Source organism: Ictidomys tridecemlineatus, chromosome 8, assembly GCF_052094955.1.
Source record: "Ictidomys tridecemlineatus isolate mIctTri1 chromosome 8, mIctTri1.hap1, whole genome shotgun sequence".
NCBI lineage: Eukaryota > Metazoa > Chordata > Mammalia > Rodentia > Sciuridae > Ictidomys > Ictidomys tridecemlineatus.
Genome location: NC_135484.1, coordinates 108,315,577 through 108,335,251, shown reverse-complemented (window position 1 = coordinate 108,335,251; position 19,675 = coordinate 108,315,577). Strand labels below are relative to the sequence as shown.

The 19,675-nt window shown below is 47.9% G+C and overlaps 2 protein-coding genes and 1 long non-coding RNA gene across 8 annotated transcripts in view; 2 read left to right on the top strand and 1 right to left on the bottom strand.

Annotated features, from left to right (window-relative positions):
* The first annotated feature begins 8 nt into the window (after window positions 1-8).
* Klc4 (kinesin light chain 4) lies at window positions 9-13,467 on the top strand. Of its 4 annotated transcripts, none has more exons than XM_005318658.5 (16): window positions 11-138; window positions 1,684-1,966; window positions 2,956-3,186; window positions 4,491-4,572; window positions 5,139-5,358; window positions 5,812-5,899; window positions 7,358-7,459; window positions 7,650-7,823; window positions 8,154-8,253; window positions 8,453-8,505; window positions 8,711-8,781; window positions 8,962-9,070; window positions 10,965-11,105; window positions 11,399-11,514; window positions 11,848-11,911; window positions 12,993-13,467. In XM_005318658.5, the coding sequence occupies exons 2-16, from the start codon at window positions 1,709-1,711 to the stop codon at window positions 13,041-13,043; spliced, it is 1,860 nt and encodes a 619-aa protein (XP_005318715.1). In that variant the 5' UTR covers window positions 11-138; window positions 1,684-1,708; the 3' UTR covers window positions 13,044-13,467. The 4 variants fall into 4 exon arrangements, 3 of the variants coding, with proteins under 3 accessions (XP_005318715.1, XP_013211244.1, XP_040138632.1); XM_013355790.4 differs by lacking the exon at window positions 11-138 and adding an exon at window positions 145-609; XM_040282698.2 differs by lacking the exon at window positions 11-138 and adding an exon at window positions 652-1,023.
* On the bottom strand, window positions 6,203-14,652 carry LOC144366206 (uncharacterized). 2 transcript variants are annotated; one of them, XR_013425168.1, is made up of 4 exons: window positions 14,505-14,652; window positions 11,685-11,801; window positions 6,797-6,874; window positions 6,203-6,347 (listed from the first exon to the last, which is right to left on the bottom strand). It is a non-coding gene; the product is annotated as an uncharacterized LOC144366206 (long non-coding RNA). The 2 variants fall into 2 exon arrangements; XR_013425167.1 differs by having other exon boundaries at window positions 6,797-11,801.
* Window positions 14,653-14,825: 173 nt separating this feature from the next.
* The window catches only part of Ptk7 (protein tyrosine kinase 7 (inactive)), a 69,057-nt gene continuing 64,207 nt past the window's right edge, over window positions 14,826-19,675 (top strand). For both annotated transcript variants that reach the window (XM_078019988.1, XM_021721879.2), the window contains exon 1: window positions 14,826-14,957. In XM_078019988.1, the coding sequence (XP_077876114.1) occupies window positions 14,879-14,957 (79 nt within the window). In that variant the 5' untranslated portion in view covers window positions 14,826-14,878. The remainder of the gene's footprint in view (window positions 14,958-19,675) is intronic.

Below are 19,675 nucleotides of genomic sequence, written 5' to 3'. Positions count from 1 at the left end.
GTCTGGCGGTTCTAAGGTCGCATGACTGAGGACTCGGCCCCGCCCCCAGAGCCGTCAAAACAATTGCCTCAAGCGGCAGCCATGATTAATTTAAAGGGGCAGTACCGGCAAAGGCGGCGCCAGACCAACAGGGTGCAGGTGAGTCTTTCAGGGTACCCCTAGGGCTGAAGGCTAAGGTCACCGTCACCTTTTATTCCCTCATTCTCGGACAGATGAACAACTCTCTTCCGACCAACCTCACAAAACTCTCGACTTAAAAACTCCGCCCCCATTCTTCCCCGCCCATCGGCGTTCCGACGGACAGACCGACAGTCTGCCCCGCCCCCTGCGCGACCGAGTGAGTGACCTCGGGATTACCTGGCTGTCAGGTCCTCGCCCGCGACAGGAACCTCGGTCGTCCACCCACACCTCCTTCCCTGCGGCCCCCTCCTGTCTCACTCTATCCCCGCTCTGGGCCTCAGGGCAGGTCCGCAATTCTACACACTCCTGAACCGCCACCCCAGGTCCTGGAGACCAACTCTCAGCGTCGCAATTCCCTGTGACCCTGCAGCTGCTCAACAGACCTCTCATTCTTCCCTGCACCATCAGACACTTAGGAAGCATCCTAAGGTGATTCCCCTTAGAGCCTGTTAAGAGGTGCTCTAGACAGACAAAGCCATGGAATTAACTGGGCTAGGAGTGACCAGGTCTCCGTCTTCACGCTGTCCTAGACACACCCTTTGCCTCAGGTCGCTGATTAAATCAAATTTCCCTTCTTGGGAGAAAATAGCTCCCCAGGCCTGAGTTGGAGAAGGAGGAGGGACATTGGTCGTCTTTGAAGACCTGAAGGCAGAGGGAGGTAGGGTGTTTGTCCTGGATGGGGCTCTGTGCCAGGTTCTGAGTGACTGTGAAGTGGTAAGAGGAGGGGTGGGACTGCCGGACTTCTGGACTTTGGGCAGGGCAGATCCTTCTGAATCCCTAGCTGCTGAGCAGAGTTTCTTCCGGCTCAGGCCTGAGTGGTGGCGCCAAGAGCTCTGCTCACAGGTAAGAGGACTTCAGAGATGAAAAACTAGAACCTTTGAGGAAGTAGGTAGACAGCCTAATCCTAGGGTGTTGGGAAGTATGGGCTGAAGATTAGTGGAAAGAGACAGGCTGACCCGATTTGGAGATGCTGGTCTAGTTCTGTGGGTGATGTAGCCTAAAGATGTGTAACCTACTGAATCCTGTGAGAAAGGCTCTTGCTTTCTTCTTTTCCCTCTCATAATTTAACTTTGAAACCTATTCCTTCCCTTTCTTGGAAGCCTCTGCTTTATTTTCTATATATCTCCTGCCTACTTTAACCCTATTCTCTTTCAGCTTTCTCAAGTACCTTCTCTGATCCCTGTAGAGCTGTCCCTCATCCCTTTCCCTTTTCCTAAGCTAAGCTCTCTCCCCAATTCCTATTTGGTTTGCTTTATTCCCAAGTCCTAGATCCCTCTGCTAGTTCTTAGCACCTTTGTTCCTTCTATAGACTTTCTTCATTTAAGTCACTTCCTCTCCCTCATCTTAGTTATGTGTTTAGTGGTATAGGCTGCCTCCCTACTGATTACTCTCTCCAGCTGAGCCACATACTCTTGTTCCTTCGCTCGCTCAAATCTGCACCATGTTCTGACCTCAGCCCCTGTCTCATTTTTACCCTACTTGAACTCTGTTGTTTCTCTCTAGCCCGGGCGAGCTACCCCTGGCCAGGATGTCGGGCCTGGTGTTGGGGCAGCGGGATGAGCCTACAGGGCACCGCCTTAGCCAAGAGGAGATCCTGGGAAGCACCCGGCTGGTGAGCCAAGGACTGGAGGCCCTACACAGTGAACACCAGGCTGTGCTGCAAAGCCTGTCCCAAACTATTGAGTGTCTACAGCAGGGAGGCCATGAGGAAGGGCTGGTGCATGAAAAGGCCCGGCAACTGCGTCGCTCTATGGAAAACATCGAGCTAGGGCTGAGTGAGGCCCAGGTGAGAGGACAGGGGTGGTGCCAAGGAGTCCATAGTACAAGGAGGGGCAATTGTCTGATTGGAGGTTTGGGGTCACTTAGGATCATCTTGTCCTGGACATTTGCATTCATTCATACATAATTATCTATTAAAGCCCCTACTATGTGCCAGAAACTCTTCTGGGAACTGGCATATATCACTAAAGACAGCAGTAAAAAAAATCTTTGCCATCTTGGAGCTGTCATTCTAGCTGGGAAAGATGAACAGTACACAAATAAATAAGTAAATGATTCAGTGTTGTCAAAGTGATAATTACGGATAAAAAGATAAAAATAATGAAGGGAAGGGAATTAGGAAGTGTGGAGAGAGAGTACAATTTTAGGTAGGATGGCTAAAAAAGACCTCATTGAAAACATAATATTTCAGCAAAGATCTGAAGGTGAGGAAACCAGTCATGCAAGAAATAGGGAAAGAGTGTCCTAAATAGAGAGAACTGTGAGTGCAAAGGCCCTGAGCTGGAACCTGCCTGATGATTTCAGTTAACAGCAAGGGGCCAGCGTGGCTACAGTAGAGTGAATGAAGGAAAAGCAAATAAAAAATTAAATCTGAAGAGTAATGGAAGAGGGGAGAGGAGGACAGATCATGTGGCACTTGCAGACTTTAACTTCAAGAGATGAAAACTGTTGAAACGTTTTAAAAAGTCTAACTTGACATCATCTGACTGCTAGGTTGAGAACACACTCTAAGGGAAAGGGTAGAAACAGGGAGGCCTTTAAGGAGGTTGTTGTAATCTGGGTGGGAGCTGGTGGTGTGGCCTAGGGTAATGATAATGGAGGTTGTGAGAAATTAGTTCAGGGTATATTTTCAAGGTAAAGCCATTGCTACCTACTTCTATCCATTGCTCCTCTGTGCTGCTGCCACTTGCCACCTCCCAGGAGGCTTCCCTCTTGCCTGTCCCTGATTGCTGCCACCCAGAATCTGGAATGTACATCTAGGATGTACCCACCTAGGTCATGCTGGCTCTTGCCAGCCATCTGAGCACAGTGGAGTCAGAGAAGCAAAAGTTACGGGCTCAGGTACGGCGGCTGTGCCAAGAGAACCAGTGGCTCCGGGATGAGCTGGCAGGCACCCAGCAGCGGCTACAGCGTAGTGAACAGGCAGTGGCTCAGCTGGAGGAGGAAAAGAAGCACCTGGAGTTCCTGAGACAGCTGCGGCAGTATGATGAGGATGGACACACAACGGTGAGTTTGCACAGGTAGGATTGGCTAGAAGCTAGTATCTGGGCACAATCAGGAGGCAATTGCTCCGTCATCCCTGGAGGCCAGGATTGATGGCCAAGCTGTCCCTACTTGGAATAATTCCTTTTTCAGTCCTGACACCAACTCTAGGTAACAAGAAGAAGAGGAAACAATTTTCATTCAATCAATATTTAATTAAATGCCTACTATGCTCCAGGTACTATGTACTCTACTCATGAATGGAGCAGACATTCCTGCTCTCATGGGTATATTTGTGATAGGAGAAAGACAAACAGCTGGATAATTCAAATCCTGAATCCTCTCAGTTGAGCAAGACCCTCTTAAAATTTGCTCTCAAAATGTATGAAATTCAATCCTTACTGAACAGGCATTAGGTATTTCTGTGCTTTATGCAGTGCAAGAAGACATACATAGAAGAGAAGTAAAGAACTATGAGAGTTCCTTCTTGAGTTTATAATGTTTCTTTAGGGAACAAGGCTTACACAGGAGAACACATCCATGATAATCCAAAGCAGCAGGTGCTCATTCTGGATGAGTGGTTTAGTCAGTGTAAGGGAAATTCAAAGAAGATAGGTCCCTAGGTCTGGAATGGTCTGAGAGTGATTCACAGAGGAAGCAGGGTACAGGTTTGGAATGCTTATTGGAATGTTAGGAGTTGGGATGAATTTTGAAGGATGACAAAAGAGAAGGAGGAGCTTTTTAGACAGGACAGAGGGTGTCACAGGTAAGAAGAGTTCAGAGATGGAGAGCTGGTCTGCCTCAGAGAAAATGAGATGATTTTCACAGGGCACATTGGTGAAGTTGGTAGGAGGACTAGAGATCTTTGTATTAAACTGCAGTTCCTAATAGGAAAAAGCAAATTTCTCCAGTGTGGAAATAGGTGATATATGAGGGTCTGGCTCTAAGTCCAGAGTAAGCAGTGCCAGATGATGGGCAGAAGTGCCAGACACTTTGGGTACGTGTCAAGGTCAGAAACACTCCTTCCCCTCAGGAGAGACATGGCAGACGTGTAATTAATGTAAACATAGAGGGATCAGCACTGGGGCTATAATTACAATAGTTGGGCAGGAGAGAGGGAGGGGCTGGAGAGGGAAGGTAGTTTAGGGTAAGGTGGTTTCTGAATGGGAAGGGAGGGAAGGAAGAGAAGCCTGAGCTTGACTTGGCCAGATGATGGCCTTTCCTTAGGGCAGAGGCAGGAATAAGGCTCTTTTCCTAAGCCCCATCTGTCAGAGATTTTATGACTTAGAGGGACCCATGAAGAGGTCATGCTGCTTCTTCCTTTTTAGGAGGACAAAGAAGGAGATGCTACCAAGGATTCCTTGGATGACCTCTTCCCCAATGAGGAAGAAGAGGACCCCAGCAATGGTTGTGAGTTTGCCTCTGAAGTTGGATAAGGCTGGTCCCAGCAGGGCCCACCCTGTGTACTGAATGCTCACCATCCAGAAATAAGCTTTCCACTTCCTCTGGAGATAGAGAAGGGGCTGGGCTAGTATTTTCATTTCCTCAGCCTCCTCCTTACTCATCAATATTTATTAAACACTTAATAGTGAGGACTACTAAGAATACCAACAAGAAAATGATACAGGTTTCATTAGCAAGGCATTCAGAGAGGGATCCTGGGATGGGAAGATCATGAGCCCTTCAAGGGAAAGAACTGGGTATTTCTTATTTTGTAATCCTGGGACAGCCACTGGCTTATGCTTGTTCAATAAGTGTTTGTTGAATGAATGAATTACTAGGTGAACAGATGGGTTTGTGATGGGCACAGATGCAAGGGAATGGATAAAACAATAGCATTGGAAGCAGGTGTCCTTGGCGCAGCGGGGTGGGGGTGGTAGCACAGGAGACATGGTATGGGAGTGGGGAGGCATACCCAAAGGGGAGAGGAAGAGTCCTCTGAGGAAGTCTCCTATTCATTTTCTGGGATGGTTTAGTGTCCCGTGGCCAGGGTGCAGCAGCAGCCCAGCAGGGTGGATATGAGATCCCAGCAAGGTTGCGGACTCTGCACAACCTGGTGATCCAGTATGCAGCCCAGGGTCGCTATGAGGTGGCTGTGCCACTCTGCAAACAGGCACTAGAGGACCTGGAACGCACATCTGGCCGTGGCCACCCTGATGTGGCTACCATGCTCAACATCCTTGCTTTGGTATATCGGTTAGTACTGCCCTCTGCATGGCCCACAATACCTATTTACCCCTTGATCCTCCTCTGGCTCCCGTGCCTCCTCTCTACTAGGTGCCTCTCCTTCCTGTTGGTCTTTCCAGTGTATTCTACTACAGTGCTTCCTCATGTACCAGAATACTTATTTTTTTCCATTCCCAAGCCCTCAACCTCAAAGAACACTCATCTCTCAGGCTCTTTGCTTCTCTAGTCTCTCTTCTGAAAAGTGTCTCTTGCTTCCCGTGACTTGTGGCCTCCTCTTGGATTGGCGGTGATCTGTAGCCTGGTGTGGGTGTGTCAGTGAAACCCTCTCATTGCCCATGCCAGGCTTCCTGTCTCCAGGGACTCCCAGTCTTCTGGGACTCAGTATTCTCAAAGGGAGGGAGGGAAGGATATGTTGTGGGGACAGAATTCAGGGTAATACCTGTCCCCTTTTTTCTTTCCTAGGGATCAGAATAAGTATAAGGAAGCTGCCCATCTGCTGAATGATGCTCTCAGCATCCGGGAGAGCACCCTGGGCCGGGACCATCCTGCTGTCAGTATTCCTGGTCCTCTTCCAGTGCTCCCCACCCCATTGCTCTTTTGCCCTCTCTTAGCTTCCCCACCTGCTGCCCTCAGTCCTCTCTCTAGGGGTGCTTAGGAAGGAGGCATCAGAACTCTTTTCTTCCATACACTTTCCAGGGAGCCCAGTGGTTTTAATGCTCTGAGACTCAATGACTCCTTTTTATTATGAATATTTTCCTGAATTTAATTCATAGGTAATGTGTCCTACTTACATATAAGATTTCCAAGAAATTTAATATGATTCCCTAATTAATATAAAGAAGAAACAGGAAAGTAATTTATAATAATATATAAAATAAAAAGTAAAAACACGGGGCTGGGGATGTGGCTCAAGTGGTAGCGCGCTCGCCTGGCGTGCATGCGGCCCGGGTTCGATCCTCAGCACCACATACCAACAAAGATGTTGTGTCCACCGAGAACTAAAAAATAAAAATATTAAAAATTAAAAAAAAAAAAAAAAAAAAGTAAAAACACAGCAATAGCTGTATTGAGTACAATTGTGCTAGAAGACACAATGATACATAACTGATATATAATGAATGACTTTGGATTCAGAAGACTAGGAAGCCATACTAGAAAAATGAAAGAAAAGAAGTACAGATGGAGACTCAATTAAACTGTAGTGTTACAATAAGTAACCAAAGACCAGACTTATTTGAACATAAGTGAAAGAAATAACCTTAAGTAGGGGTAGCATGCCAAAATAAATGATAGATTGTCAAAGTAGAAAAAGTGAGAAGTAAGATTTTATTTAAAATATTTTTAAATATTTTCATGTATAAAGGAGCTGAACATGTGAAAGTAATTCCCTATGATATGACATGTGATGATAGGCAGGGATGATTAGCTCAGAAAATATAACTCCTACCTTGATATCCTACCAAAGGCCAAAGCTTATGCTCAGTGTCTGAATGTCTGGCAATCTGTTCAAAAGTTGACCGCTGACCTGCATGTGAAAAACAGCTGTAGTGTTCCTGTTTTCCCATTGGTAATAGTGCCCTCAATCTTTATGGCAACAACAACAAAAAAACACCATCAGAAATTTCTAAAAATCACGGGGTGTGGTGGCACACTTCTGTGATTCCAGTGATTTAAGAGGCTGAGGGAGGAGGATTGCAAATTTGAGGCCAGCCTCAGCAATTTAATGAAAACAAAAAACAAGGCTGGGGACTAGAGTTCAGAGGTAGAGCACCCTTGACTAAATCCCTAGTTACAGACACACAGCAATTTCTAAAAATCCCCCTAGAGGGCGATACTACACCCCCATAGAGCCTCAGAACCATCCCAGGCAGCAATTTTCCATCCTCCCAGCCTTTGGTCAGGGTGGTGGAGTCAAGTCTCCTTAATATTGTCTTGGGTACTGCTACAACTCAGATTTGTTTAGATCCTTTGCAGCACTAGTGTCTGATGGGACAGGTTTCCCTTGCAGGTGGCTGCCACACTCAATAATCTGGCTGTGCTGTATGGCAAAAGGGGGAAATACAAGGAGGCAGAGCCACTGTGCCAGCGAGCACTGGAGATTCGAGAAAAGGTACCCACATTCTCTCTCCATCCTTCACTTGTCACCGCAGCCCCTTCTCCTCATCTCTCCTGACCTACCTTCCCTCTTGCCTCTCCCTTACCTCTGCTTTATTTTCTTCTCTTTCTTTTCCTTCTGCTCCCCATATGTGCATGCACACACATAATCACAGTCATTCATCTGTTCCTTTGCTCCTTTTCAGGTCCTGGGCACTGACCACCCAGATGTGGCAAAGCAGCTGAACAACTTGGCCCTATTGTGCCAAAACCAGGGCAAGTATGAGGCTGTGGAACGCTATTACCAGCGGGCACTGGCTATCTACGAGGGGCAGCTGGGGCCAGATAACCCTAATGTAGCTCGGACCAAGAACAACCTGGTAAGGAAGAAGGGGACAAGAAGGGTGGAAGAAGGGGAAGGGAAGGGCCACTTGGGTCTTGGAATCAGTATCATAATATGGTACACTACTTTCATCAATGATGTGCCTATTTCATCAATGATATGCCATTGGAGGTGAGGCATCTGCTTCATGCCAGGGGTAGATGTTCCATAGCCTCCTGGGAGTAGGGTGGGGATACTTATAATCCTGCAGCTAGAAAAGGGTGGGTAAGGAGGACCTCTGGGGAAACTCACATAGGCACCAAGAAATGGAACTCCCTGAATCTGGCCAAGACCTTGTCTCCTTCCATCTCTTGCTCCTATCTTCCAGGCTTCCTGTTACCTGAAGCAGGGCAAATACGCTGAGGCTGAGACCCTGTATAAAGAGATCCTGACCCGTGCCCATGTACAGGAGTTTGGGTCTGTGGATGGTGAGTGGTGAGGGTCTGGGGACTGGGCTGCAGGGAGGAAAAGAAATTTGAACTAAAGGTGGGGTATTAGGCCAACAGTAGTACCCAGGGAGAGCCAGATCCCTTTAGTTCAGCCCTGTTGGTCTCCGGGTCCTGGCGCCTCCAGACCATACAGCTGTCTTCTATAACCTCCTCACTCCACCCCATGTGTCACCCCTAGATCATCACAAGCCCATCTGGATGCATGCAGAGGAGCGGGAAGAAATGAGCAAAGTGAGTGGGAGTGCCCAACCTGGGGACCCCCAAGGCTGTCAGGGCCTCTGTCTTGCTCATTGCATTAACCTAGCTACTCACTTCCCACCCCAGCTCCAGCCCCAGATACATGGTGCCTTCCCACACCAGCCTGCATGCTAACCCCCTGCCCATCTTATCCCTTAGCATCTCTGTATCCTCATCTCTGGCTTCCCCTCTGCTGTAGAGCCGGCACCGTGAGGGAGGTACACCCTATGCTGAATATGGAGGCTGGTACAAGGCCTGCAAAGTGAGCAGGTGAGCTGCCTAAGAACAGTGGTTTGGCCTCCTATTCCCATCCTCCCAAGCTCTGATCCCAGCCTCCTGCACCTTTTTCTTTCTATTCTTTTACCTTCCCTTAGCCTTAGCTCTGCTCCCTTTGTCTCCTGTTCACCCCGCTGAACCCATTCTCCCTTCCTCCCCGGTCTCTTTCCATAGCCCCACAGTGAACACTACTCTGAGAAACCTAGGGGCTCTATACAGGCGCCAAGGAAAACTGGAGGCAGCTGAGACCCTGGAGGAATGTGCTCTGCGTTCCCGGAAACAGGTCAGAGGCCTGGGGAAGGAATAGCGCTGAGGACAAGGGATGCTCAGGCCTCTTGTGAGTGTCCTGAAAATGAGAGGCTAATGGGGAGGATAGGAAGGAGAGAAAGGTGAGACAGTCTTATGGTTCTGAAGTGTGTTCTTCCTCCCAGTCTACCCTTTGTGGGGAGGATGCTAGGCTGAAGATTCCCTTCCTTTCCTATGGATGGGCATGGTGATAAGAGGCTGAGGTTAGGAGAGCCCAAAGTTGAAACTGCTCAAATTGTGAATCTTGACTGATTGATAGATTGTGAAATAAAGTCTGTGTGGTCTATGGTAAAAACAACAACAACAACAAAAACAAACCAACACACCAGTTTGATTTATGTAAAAAGTAATCTGAGGGAAGCCCATTAAGAATTGTTTTTTAAATAAATGACATTGTTTGCCTGCTAGAAATCATAAGCATATTTATACATATTTATAAGTAAGAGTTGTGTTTAGCAAAAATGAGCAGGAAAATTGAGTTTGACTCTTTCACCACTGCCACATTGGTCTTTCTTTTTCTTAGCTTTCTCCCCCTTACCCTGCCATGATACTGGGATTGAACCTGGGGTGCTCTGCCACTGAGCTATCTTCCTAGCGATTATAATTTTTCCAGTTTTGAGACAGGGTCTCACTATGTTGCTGCAGCTGGTCTTAAACTTTTGCAGCTCCTGTCTCAGCCTACCAAGTAACTGGGATTACAGGTGTGCACCATTGCACTTGCTTCTTAGTCTTCTTAAGAACAGTTATTCTCTCACTTCTACACCCAGCCACCACACTTGGAGGTTAAGGATATTGTGATACAACTATCTATATAACTTTCAGGGTACCAGATGGATGTATAGCTTTCTAGGGTTAAAAAAAAATTCAGATATATATTTTAGGATCATTGATTAATCAATAAGCAACCTATGGCTTTTTAAATAAAAAAGGCTCTCAGACTTGATTTACTTTTGTTTTGTTTTTTGTTACCAGGGATTGAACCCAGGGGCACTTAACTACTGAGCCACATTCCCAGCCCATTTTTATATTTTACTTTGAGACAGGGTTTTGCTAAATTGCTGAGGCTGGCTTTGAACTTGTGATCCTCCTGCTTCAGCCTCCCAAACTGATGGGATTATAGGTGTGTAGCTTGTTTTTGTTTTTGTTTTATACTGGGAATTGAACCTAGGGGTGCTTAAACACTGAGCTACATCCCAAGATGAGACAGGGTTTTCCTAAGTTGCTTAGGACCTCACTAAATTACTTAGATTGACTTTGAACTTGTGATCCTCCTGCCTCAGCCTCCTGAGTAGCTGGGATTACAGGTGTGTGACACTGCTACCAGCAAGCAAGGCTCTCAGACTGTAGGAATGAATTAGTTTTACCCAGAGAAGAGAGATGTTCATGCAAGGAATGCTGCCTAAAAAGAATATAATAAAATTAAATTTATATATATATACACACACACACATATATATGTAAAATACATCGATGTATTTATATGTAAGAGTGTATTGCAGCCGGGTGCAGTGGCACATGCCTATAATCCCAGTGGCTGGTAGGGGAACTGAGGCAGGAAGATTGTGAGTTCAAAGCCAGCCTCAGTAACTTAACAAGGCCCTAAGCAACTTAATGAGACCTCGTCTCTAAATGAAATATAAAAAATGCTGGGGATTTGGCTCAGTGGTTAAGTACCCTTGGGTTCAATCCCTAGTATTAAAAAAAAAAAAAAAAGTGCATCACAAATAGAACAAGTGAGTATTGCCCTAGTAGTTGTATACTGGGATATCACAAGGAGAAAAAATACAAGAATGTTTTCCTTACAGTCCTGATGGTGGAGGAAAAATTTAGAGCTCACCCTGAGAAATTAAGCTTCTTCCTTTTTCTTCTAGGGCACTGATCCTATCAGCCAGACCAAGGTGGCAGAGCTGCTTGGGGAGGGTGATGGTAGAAGGACCTCCCAGGAGGGACCTGGGGACAGTGTGAAATTTGAGGGAGGTGAAGATGCTTCTGTGGCTGTTGAATGGTCAGGGGTAAGTCTAATCATTTCTTCTTGATCTCTCCTGCCTTCTCCTGCTGGTGGTGTGAGAGGCTCTGAGCCTGCCTTTTTCCAGGTTCTGGAGGGCAACCTACAATGAGGACATGTGTCCCCATTCCAGTTAGTCCATCCCCCAGGACTATCTCGGGAAGCCAACTTTTGACTGTGATATTGTTTTCAATCACTGGGCTTTGGGAAGACATATGCAGAATAAATCTCTCTGAGTCTACTCAGAAGCTAGTCTGCATGGGATTCCTTTAGCTTTGATTGCCCATCCCTCTATGTCAGGATGGCAGTGGGACCCTGCAGAGGAGTGGCTCTCTGGGCAAGATCCGGGATGTGCTTCGTAGAAGCAGCGAACTCTTGGTGAGGAAGCTCCAGGGGACTGAGCCTCGGCCTTCCAGGTACACAATGAGGTTGGGTTATGGCAAAGCAGGCAAGTAAGCCCTTGCCTGCAACTCCTCTTGGTCCCTGATCTCTGGAGAAGAGTATTGGAGAGGCACATAGAGGTCAATGGAAATGGTTACCAAAGGAGTTCTTGCAGGATGGGTGCCTCAATGGGGGATGAAGTTACCTGAGGAAATACTGATGCCTGATGCAGATAAGAGTGGGTGTGGCATGGGAGATGGTGAGGCGGCAGTGATCTGACTTCATGTGATACTGCCCAAGAGGCCTATAGCTTCAGGGCCACCTGGAAGAAAGAAAAGAGGTCCTATTTATTTTATTTTCCATTGTAGCAGCAACATGAAGCGGGCAGCCTCTTTGAATTATTTGAACCAACCCAGTGCAGCACCTCTCCAGGTAAGAGTGGTGCTGTGAGCATATTGGTGGGTGAGAAAAGGATTATCAAGCAAGCCCATGGAAGGCAGGGAAGAGGGAAAAGTCTCCTGTGATGAAGATGGGCCAGAGAATTGGAGTCCTTGAGGAATCTGTCAATAGCTTGTTATGGGGTTGGGAGTAACCAACAAGGGGCATTTTTTAGGCTAGACATAATAACCAGTAAATTAATCAAGAGGGGACTAAGAGCCAGGTGTGGTGGTGCATACCTGTATCCCCAATGACTTGGGAGGCTGAGGCAGTAGGATCTCAAGTTAGAGCCTCAGCAACTTTAGCAAAGCTCTAAGCAACTTGTTAAGACCTTCTCTCAAAATAAAGAATAAAAGGGGGCTGCGTTATGTGTGACTCAGTGGTTAAGAGCCCCTCAGTTCAATCCCCAGTACCAAACAACAACAATAACAACAACAACAGCAAAACCCCCCCAAATGCAAGAAAGAAGAAACTAGGAATTGATGCTCTCTAAATTGTTACTTTGGAATTTTGAATAATTCAAGAATGGAGATCCTAACCTCCATTGAAGACACTTAATTATTCTTCTGCAGCTACCATATTACTCACCTTTGGGACTTTATAGTCCAAGACAAAGAAAAAGAATAAAAATATCGGGCTGGGGCCGTGGCTCAGTGGTAGAGCACTCATCTAGCATGCATGAGGCACTGGGTTTGATCCTCAGCACCACATAAAAATAAAATAATAAAATAAAGATATTGTGCCCACCTATAACTAAAAAATAAATAAAAAGAATAAAAGTATTAAGTAGTCTCCATTTGAGAAAATAGTGATGATGATGACCACTTACGTTCAGCTCATTCAAAGAATATGTGAATATTCTTGTGCTTTCTCCTGGTAGTTTCTGCATCAGATTCTAGCCTTCTGGAAGATCCTAGCAGGGCCTAACCAAAGTCTCAGAACTTGGAGTTGAGCTTATAGATCTGATCCTAAGTCCAGAAATAGATTTCAGCCCTGGGTTAGATGGACTCTGGGAGACAGTCTTTGGAAAGCTGAGGTCCCTGAGTTGATGGGATGGTAATGTCTGTTTTTTCAGGTCTCTCGGGGCCTCAGTGCCAGCACCATGGACCTCTCTTCAAGCAGCTGACATTCAACCCATCTCATAGATCTGCTGGGTCCTCCACAGCCTACACGGCATTCCCTATTGCTCCAGCCTCTTCTCTACCCCAAGGTGGGACAGTGAAGGAGGAGCAGTTTAACCGGAAGATTGCTGCTGCCTGTAGGGTCTCAGCTCCCTCCTCAGGAATCCCCCTTAGGAAGGACCCTCAGGATACACTCTCCTCACCCTGGGGTCCTCTAAAATAGCTGGCTCTGAGGCCCCCAAGGTGGGTATAAAGCAGGAATGCATCTCAGAGATGTAGTCTGCTGCTGACTTTTCTGTCAGGGGTTTGGGGCTGGCCAGTCGCCTTGCCCTGGCCTCTTTTGTTCCCTTCCCTTTGCTGCCTCACTTCAGGTCCATGTATTTCACATTTCTTAAATTAAAAAAAAAAAAAAAAAAAGAATCAGGTAAACTTTCTGCTGCTTGAGTCCTGATTGAAGGGGATAGGAAGCAAGGATTTTGTTGGGGTTTCACAGAAGGGTGAGGGGCAACGGTGGATGGGGTACCGGGAATAGTGTTGGTTGATTCTTGAATCTGTTCTCTCTTCTCCCTTGTTTGTATCCTCTCCCACAGGGCCTGAAGGAAGGCATCTGGGGGATGGGGAAGGAGGCCTACAACTCAAGGAGAAGGTGTTGTGGACTGGGTTGTCAGGGACATGTGGTGGCCATGTGGCAGGACCCTGGAGTCCTGGCGCCACTTCTTCTGCCTGTGAGGCCCTCTGTGGCTGCCCCTCCTCCTCCCAGCTGCTTGGGGGAAGGGAGGTCTAAGCAGGCCTGGGGGGCCCTCCAGAACCAAGGGGGGGACAAGGCACTATCCATCCCCTCCCAGTCTATCCTGGAGGCCTGAACAGCAGCTGGGGCCCATCTTCTAAAGTTTGACTCCTCCTGACCCGCCTCCTACACCCCTTGCTGCTTTCACAACAAAGAAAGAATGTGGGGGTGGTGGCGCTGGGGGTAGGAGGGGGATGCCTGGAACAAGGGCTGTGCACAGCAGGGCCTCTCCACAGCTGGAGACTTGGCCATGCCCTGACATGGCCCAAACAGCCTGGAGATGGACTTGGGATGAATCTAACAACCTTCAGCCTGGCTTTCAATGCCCAGCATGTTTCTGCCTTTCGGTTCAGATTGGTCCAAAGCCAAACCAGACCCCAGCCTTGCACTCCGCCCCGTCCCCCTCCGGCTTCTCCCACTACATCTTCCTAGGGCTCCAGAGTGTCTCTAGTTTACCCTACTTGGGGACACCAAGGACAACCTGCTGGTCTAGGTCTCGGTCAAGATTTCTGGTGTTTTGTTTCCTTACCACTTGGAGAATTCTGGGGAAACAGGGTCGGAACTTCCAGGCAGACACATAACTGACTATTCTTCCAAGGGGCTACGAATTAAAAGAGTCACTCTGGTACTCCTGCGTGCTTGCAAACCAGGTGTGTGGGTACAAGGTACGCCATCCTACCTCGTCCTGGTCCCTCGCACTCCCCAGAGACTTCCTCTCTCCGTCCCGCATCTCTCCTCAGACCCCTCCCCCAACTGAGAGCTCCTCCCTGCCACCGCGGGGAAGGGGCGTTGAGGGGGCGGGGCGCCGCGCGGCGGCCAACGAGGAGGGGGTGTCGTGAGGCGGGGCTTGGCGGCGGCGGCGGCGCGCGTGGACTTGGAGGTACCGGGCGCGCGCGGCTCCAGCTCCGGACGCCTAGGGCTCGGGCTCCGGCTCCAGCTGCGGCTGCTGCAGCGGCGCCCGCGCTGTAGTGCGTCGGCCTCCTGGGCCCGCCGCGGAGCGCTGTCTGCGCGCCCTCCGTGCGCCCATCTCCCGCTTTCCCCAAGCCGGTCGTGATGGGAGCTGCGCGGGGATCCGCGGCCGGCCCCTGCCGGCTGCTTCTGCTAAGCGTCCTGCTGCTGCCGCTCCTGGGCGGTGAGTCCCTGCGAGCTGTGGGAGCTGGACTAGGGAAGCGCGGGAGTCCGGCGGGCAAGAGGGGGCGGGAGGTGAGCTGGAGCGGGCGCAGTACCCCTGGAGCGAAGGGGAGTCTTGCGGGGACTGCTTGGTCCGGGCGGAAGGGCTCAGGGAGCCGGGGGGTCTGGAGGCTGGCGAAGCCCCCGCGGACTCTGTCGGGATCCCTCTCCCATCCTGCGTTTTTAGCCTCCACGGAGTTTTCCCAGCCCGACCTGAGAGTTTGCTCGACAACTACCAGGAGTTACCGGCTCCTGGTGGGGACTTTCTTTTCGGAGGATAAACGAATTGCTCCCCGCCCCCCCCCCCCCGTGAGGGGTGCGGTTAGGTGGTTGGCGGTGGGGGAGACGGATTCCCCCCACGACCCGTAGGCTCAGTCCAGGTGAGAGAGGCCGGTCTGGGGCTGGATCCGGACCGACCTGCGGCGCGCAAAGCGCGGAGCTTTGTTGCCTCCGCCGGCCCGACGTTCCTGGCTGCCCTCCTGCAAGTTACCGAGCAAAGCAGGGACCCCAGATGGCCCTGTTGGTGAAGGCGGAGGAAGGGAAGAATTAGGGGCCGCCCTATCCTCTCTAGCTTCTGGCCTAAGTCCTGAGCTCATTCCGTGCCAGAGTTGAATCCGGGGAGCAGAGGGTCCCAGGCTGTCGCGGTGACTAATGTGTGAAGGCCGCTGCCAAAATCGGGCATGGCCGGCCTGCCAAGGTGCGGACGGGGTTTGTTCAGCGTCTTCCTGGATTTCCATTCTGTCCGTCCTCACAGAGGAAAGACAATCTAACTTTCTAAAGATAAAAAGGCAAAAAGAGCTTATTCCGGCTTTTCTTGGAGGGCCTCAGCGTTTTGATGAGGGTGTGGCCCGCATCTCCAAGGCAGACGGACCCCCCCCCCCTTGCAGCTTTTATTTCCTGGCTCAATCACACCTGAGAGTCACCTCTGAAGTGTGGAAGTGCTTTACAGGAAATCACCAACCTACCCAAAGTGCATGCCAAACACCCTGGACTATTAAGGAAAAGATGTCCCTTCATTTATCTAAATACAAAATCTTTGGTCTTGGTCCTCAAGCAGCTTCCTCTTCTGCCTAGGGAATATATCCTAGTTTGTCACTTTTTCCCTTGTTTGAAAAGTGGAAGTGGGGAGAACAGGGGTAGGGAATTGTGTTTTCTGACGTTTTCCTGGCCTGCCAGCTGTTGAAGGATTTGGGGGCTGATGGAATCAACATCTCCCTCACCCTTAATTGTAAAAGGAGAGGTTAATGTAACCCTGAAAGGAAAAAGCTCTGGGGCTTTGCAAGAGGTGTTTCTGGAGCTGCCTGGTGCATCTTATGATGTGTGTGGTGGTTATTGCTCATGGCAGAATCCATATCTGCTCCCAGAGGAAGTATGGAAGTTTTTTTGTTTTTTTTTCCTTTCCTTTCCTTTGCACAGCCAGGATCAGGGGGCCCAGCCATATGGGTGAGCAGCCTGAGCTCACAGGCCTTCTGGGTTGTCTGGTTGGGTTTTGGTGTTCCACTCTATTGATACGGCTTCATTTGCTGTGGCTGTTTAGAGTTTCTGAAGTTAGGGGGAGATTATGGTGGAAACTGGTCTGTTGTTCAACAAATGCTAAATTCCTTCTGTGAGAAGATGACTCTGATGTTAATTGATGTTAATCTAGTGATGGGTGTTTAGCAGGGGAGGGGGAGATAGTGGTGAGGGAGAGTTAGGGCAGGCTGAGGGCTTGGGACTGGAGGTCTGGAATCTCCTGGGGGGGATGCCTTGTGCTCAACAAAAGAACATTTTAATGAGAGCTTTAAATCAGTTCCACCAAATGTGCCTTGGTGTGGAACCTGTCTATGTGCTGTAAACAATTTCAGTCGAAGCTGAGGCGCCTGTTGTCTTGTAGTGAAATCCCCGAACTCTATCCACCCCAGACGCATGACTTCAGGGGGCAACGGATTTTTTAATAGATCACAATAGATTTTTCCATCTCATTGTTTAACTGTGTCATTAACTAGAGTTGTAGTGAGACCCCACTGTTAATAAGGCCAGAGTTAGGAACCTAGGCTGGCTAGGTTTGTAGATTAGACCATTTTGAAGTTTGGGTAATTATGTTGTAAATGACTGAGTTACTTTCCAAACTCTGAGATCCCTGGTGTGATAAATATGGTGGAGGACAGGGAGGCTTGAGGTTTTGAAACCTGGGATTCTTTTTTTTTTTTTTTAATATTTAGTTTTTAGTTGTAGTTGAACACAATACCTTTATTTTATTTATTTATTTTTATGTGGTCTGAGGACTGAACCCAGGGCCTCTCCGTGCTAGGCCAGTGCTAGGCCAGTGCTAGGCCAGTGCTCTAACACTGAGCCACAACCCAGCCCAAAACCTGGGATTCTTAACACCAGTCACTTGAATAATCAGTTGTGGTCACCACCCATCCCTATTCACATTCCCATCTCTGGATTCTTTCCTCCAGGCTCTTGTTTGGGGAAACTAAGTTGTCACTTTTTGGGATAGGTTGTACTGTAGATTCCCCAACTTTTTCTAGCCTGTAATTCAAGCCTGGGATTTGCTTTTATCAGTTATGGGAAGTGTGATGGGAGGGAAAGGATGTGCTTCAGATCACTTCTAGAGGATATAGTTAGACTTCTAGTATTTAGAACAGCAATAAGTGATGGTCAGTATTTAGGCTATGGAGGTGAAATATTTGGCATAACTAACTCAAACTCATTGACAGGCCCTGGGCTAATTTCATTTCTTTCTTTTTTTTTTTAATATTCTTTTAGTTGTAGGTGGACATGATACCTTTATTTATTTATTTTTATGTGCTGCTGAGGATCAAACCCAGTGCCTCACATGTGCGAGGCAAGTGCTCTGCCATTGACCACCCACCACAACCCCAGCCCTGGGCTAATTTCTTAACTTCTCAGTTTGCCTCCTCTGTAAAGGTGCTTGCTTCTTGGAGCTGAGTAGAGGATGAAGTGTAGTGATGTATAAAGACCCCTTTCCAGGTCTTTCTGCTCCTGTGCTTTGCAGGAATACTTGTTCAGCTTCATCATCATCCCCACAATATACGTTTTCCACCTACTGGAACTCTCCATTATAGCCAGCCTACCTAAATGTCAGCTCCTGATACCTACTTAGTTTTCTTCTACCTTCCTTTCCTCAAGGGCAGTCCCCTGTGTGTGTTGTGTTACCTTTCCCCATCTCTCTTTTGCCCAGTTCACCTTCACTTCCTTCTTGAAGCTATCTTCTCTCCTGCCATAAAGTAGATATTGTTTTGGAACTCTGTTATTTTTAGGACACCTTCCATATTTTTGTTCCAGTTTGGCCTTAGTTTACTGAGGGCCTTCCTCTGTAGAGGTTCAGTACTCTGCCCTATCTAGATTCATTAAAAAAGGGCTTAAACCTTTTGTGTACAGGGCAGAGTAATCAAGGGCAAAGTGAAGCCTCTCCTAGGCACTTGGAATCCTTTGTGCCCTGTCCAGCTTCTTTGGGGTGGGGTTGCCTGGTGGTCATTTCTGTATAACAGAATCAAGAGGTCATACTCCTTCTCTGTTGGTGTGTGGTCTGTTTTTTGTGGCTCTTTTCTGAATTTTGATAAGGCAGAGTTTCTGCCTTTCTCCAAGAGTTCTGGGCATGGACAGCCACTTCTGTGTGTGAAGCTGACTTGCTTTGGAGGGTGGTAGCTTAAAAGCTGATACTGAGGTTCCTTCTGCAATGAACTATATCAGGCCTAGGTTTTATTGGTTTTTTTGTGGGGTTTTTGGGGGGGGGAGGGGGAGGGTACCGTGGATTGAACTCGGGGCACTTGACCACTGAGCCACATCCCCAGCCCTATTTTATATTTTATTTAAAGACAGAGTCTCACTGAGTTGCTTAGCACCTCGCTTTTGCTGAGGCTAGCTTTGAACTTATAATCCTCTTGCTTCAGCCTCCAGAGCTGCTGGGATTACTGGGATGCACCACTGCGCCTGGCTGGACCTAGGTTTTCTATCACTTTGCTACTCGAAATTAGGGCCAAAGCAATCAATATCAGCTTTCCCTGAGGGCATGAATCAGAATCACAATCTGCTTTTAAATAAGGTCCTTAGATGATTTCATCCTAAAGTTCCAGAAATCCTGGTCTAGGCGTCCCTCCTTATATAGAAACTTGCCATAAGGGGCTTTCCTTTTGCAGCTGTGTAAATTAGGACTGAGACCTTGTATGATCTTTGAAGATTTGCTTTAAATAACTTAGTTCCTGCTGGTTAGGGTGGTATAGGCCTGTAATTCCAGCTACTCTGGAGACTGAGGCAGGAGAATGGCAAGTTCGAGGCCAGCCTCAGCAATTTAGCGAGATCCTAAGCAACTTAGCAAGACCAAGTAGAAAATTAAAAAGGACTGGTGATGTAGCTCAGTGGTAAAGTACCCCTCCCTGGGTTCAGTTCCCAGTACTTAAATAAATAAATAACAGTTCATGTGAACACTGGTATAAAGTGTATGTTTAAAAATTACCCCACTTTGGGCTGAATTTGAATTAGATTTTTGTCAGGAAACTTGCCCATTAGAAGTGTGACTTTGTGAGCTTTGTCACATGAAATGTGATGTTTAGTTCCTCTTAGAGCCTATGCTTTTCTTTAAGGAGCATACATCTCTTTTAGAGCTAAAGCCATTGGAGAAATTGGATTTGTTAAGCAGAAATTTAGTTGAAGGAGCCAATCATGGTCATGCAT

What these genes read in the sequence shown, in the direction of transcription:
- Klc4 (XM_005318658.5), top strand. Translation starts at nt 1,709, where the DNA reads ATGTCGGGCCTGGTGTTGGGGCAGCGGGATGAGCCTACAGGGCACCGC. An exon ending in AGAGGACCCCAGCAATGGTT is followed by an intron (nt 4,573 to 5,138) that starts GTGAGTTTGCCT and finishes GGGATGGTTTAG; the next exon opens with TGTCCCGTGGCCAGGGTGCA. An exon ending in CTCGGACCAAGAACAACCTG is followed by an intron (nt 7,824 to 8,153) that starts GTAAGGAAGAAG and finishes CCTATCTTCCAG; the next exon opens with GCTTCCTGTTACCTGAAGCA.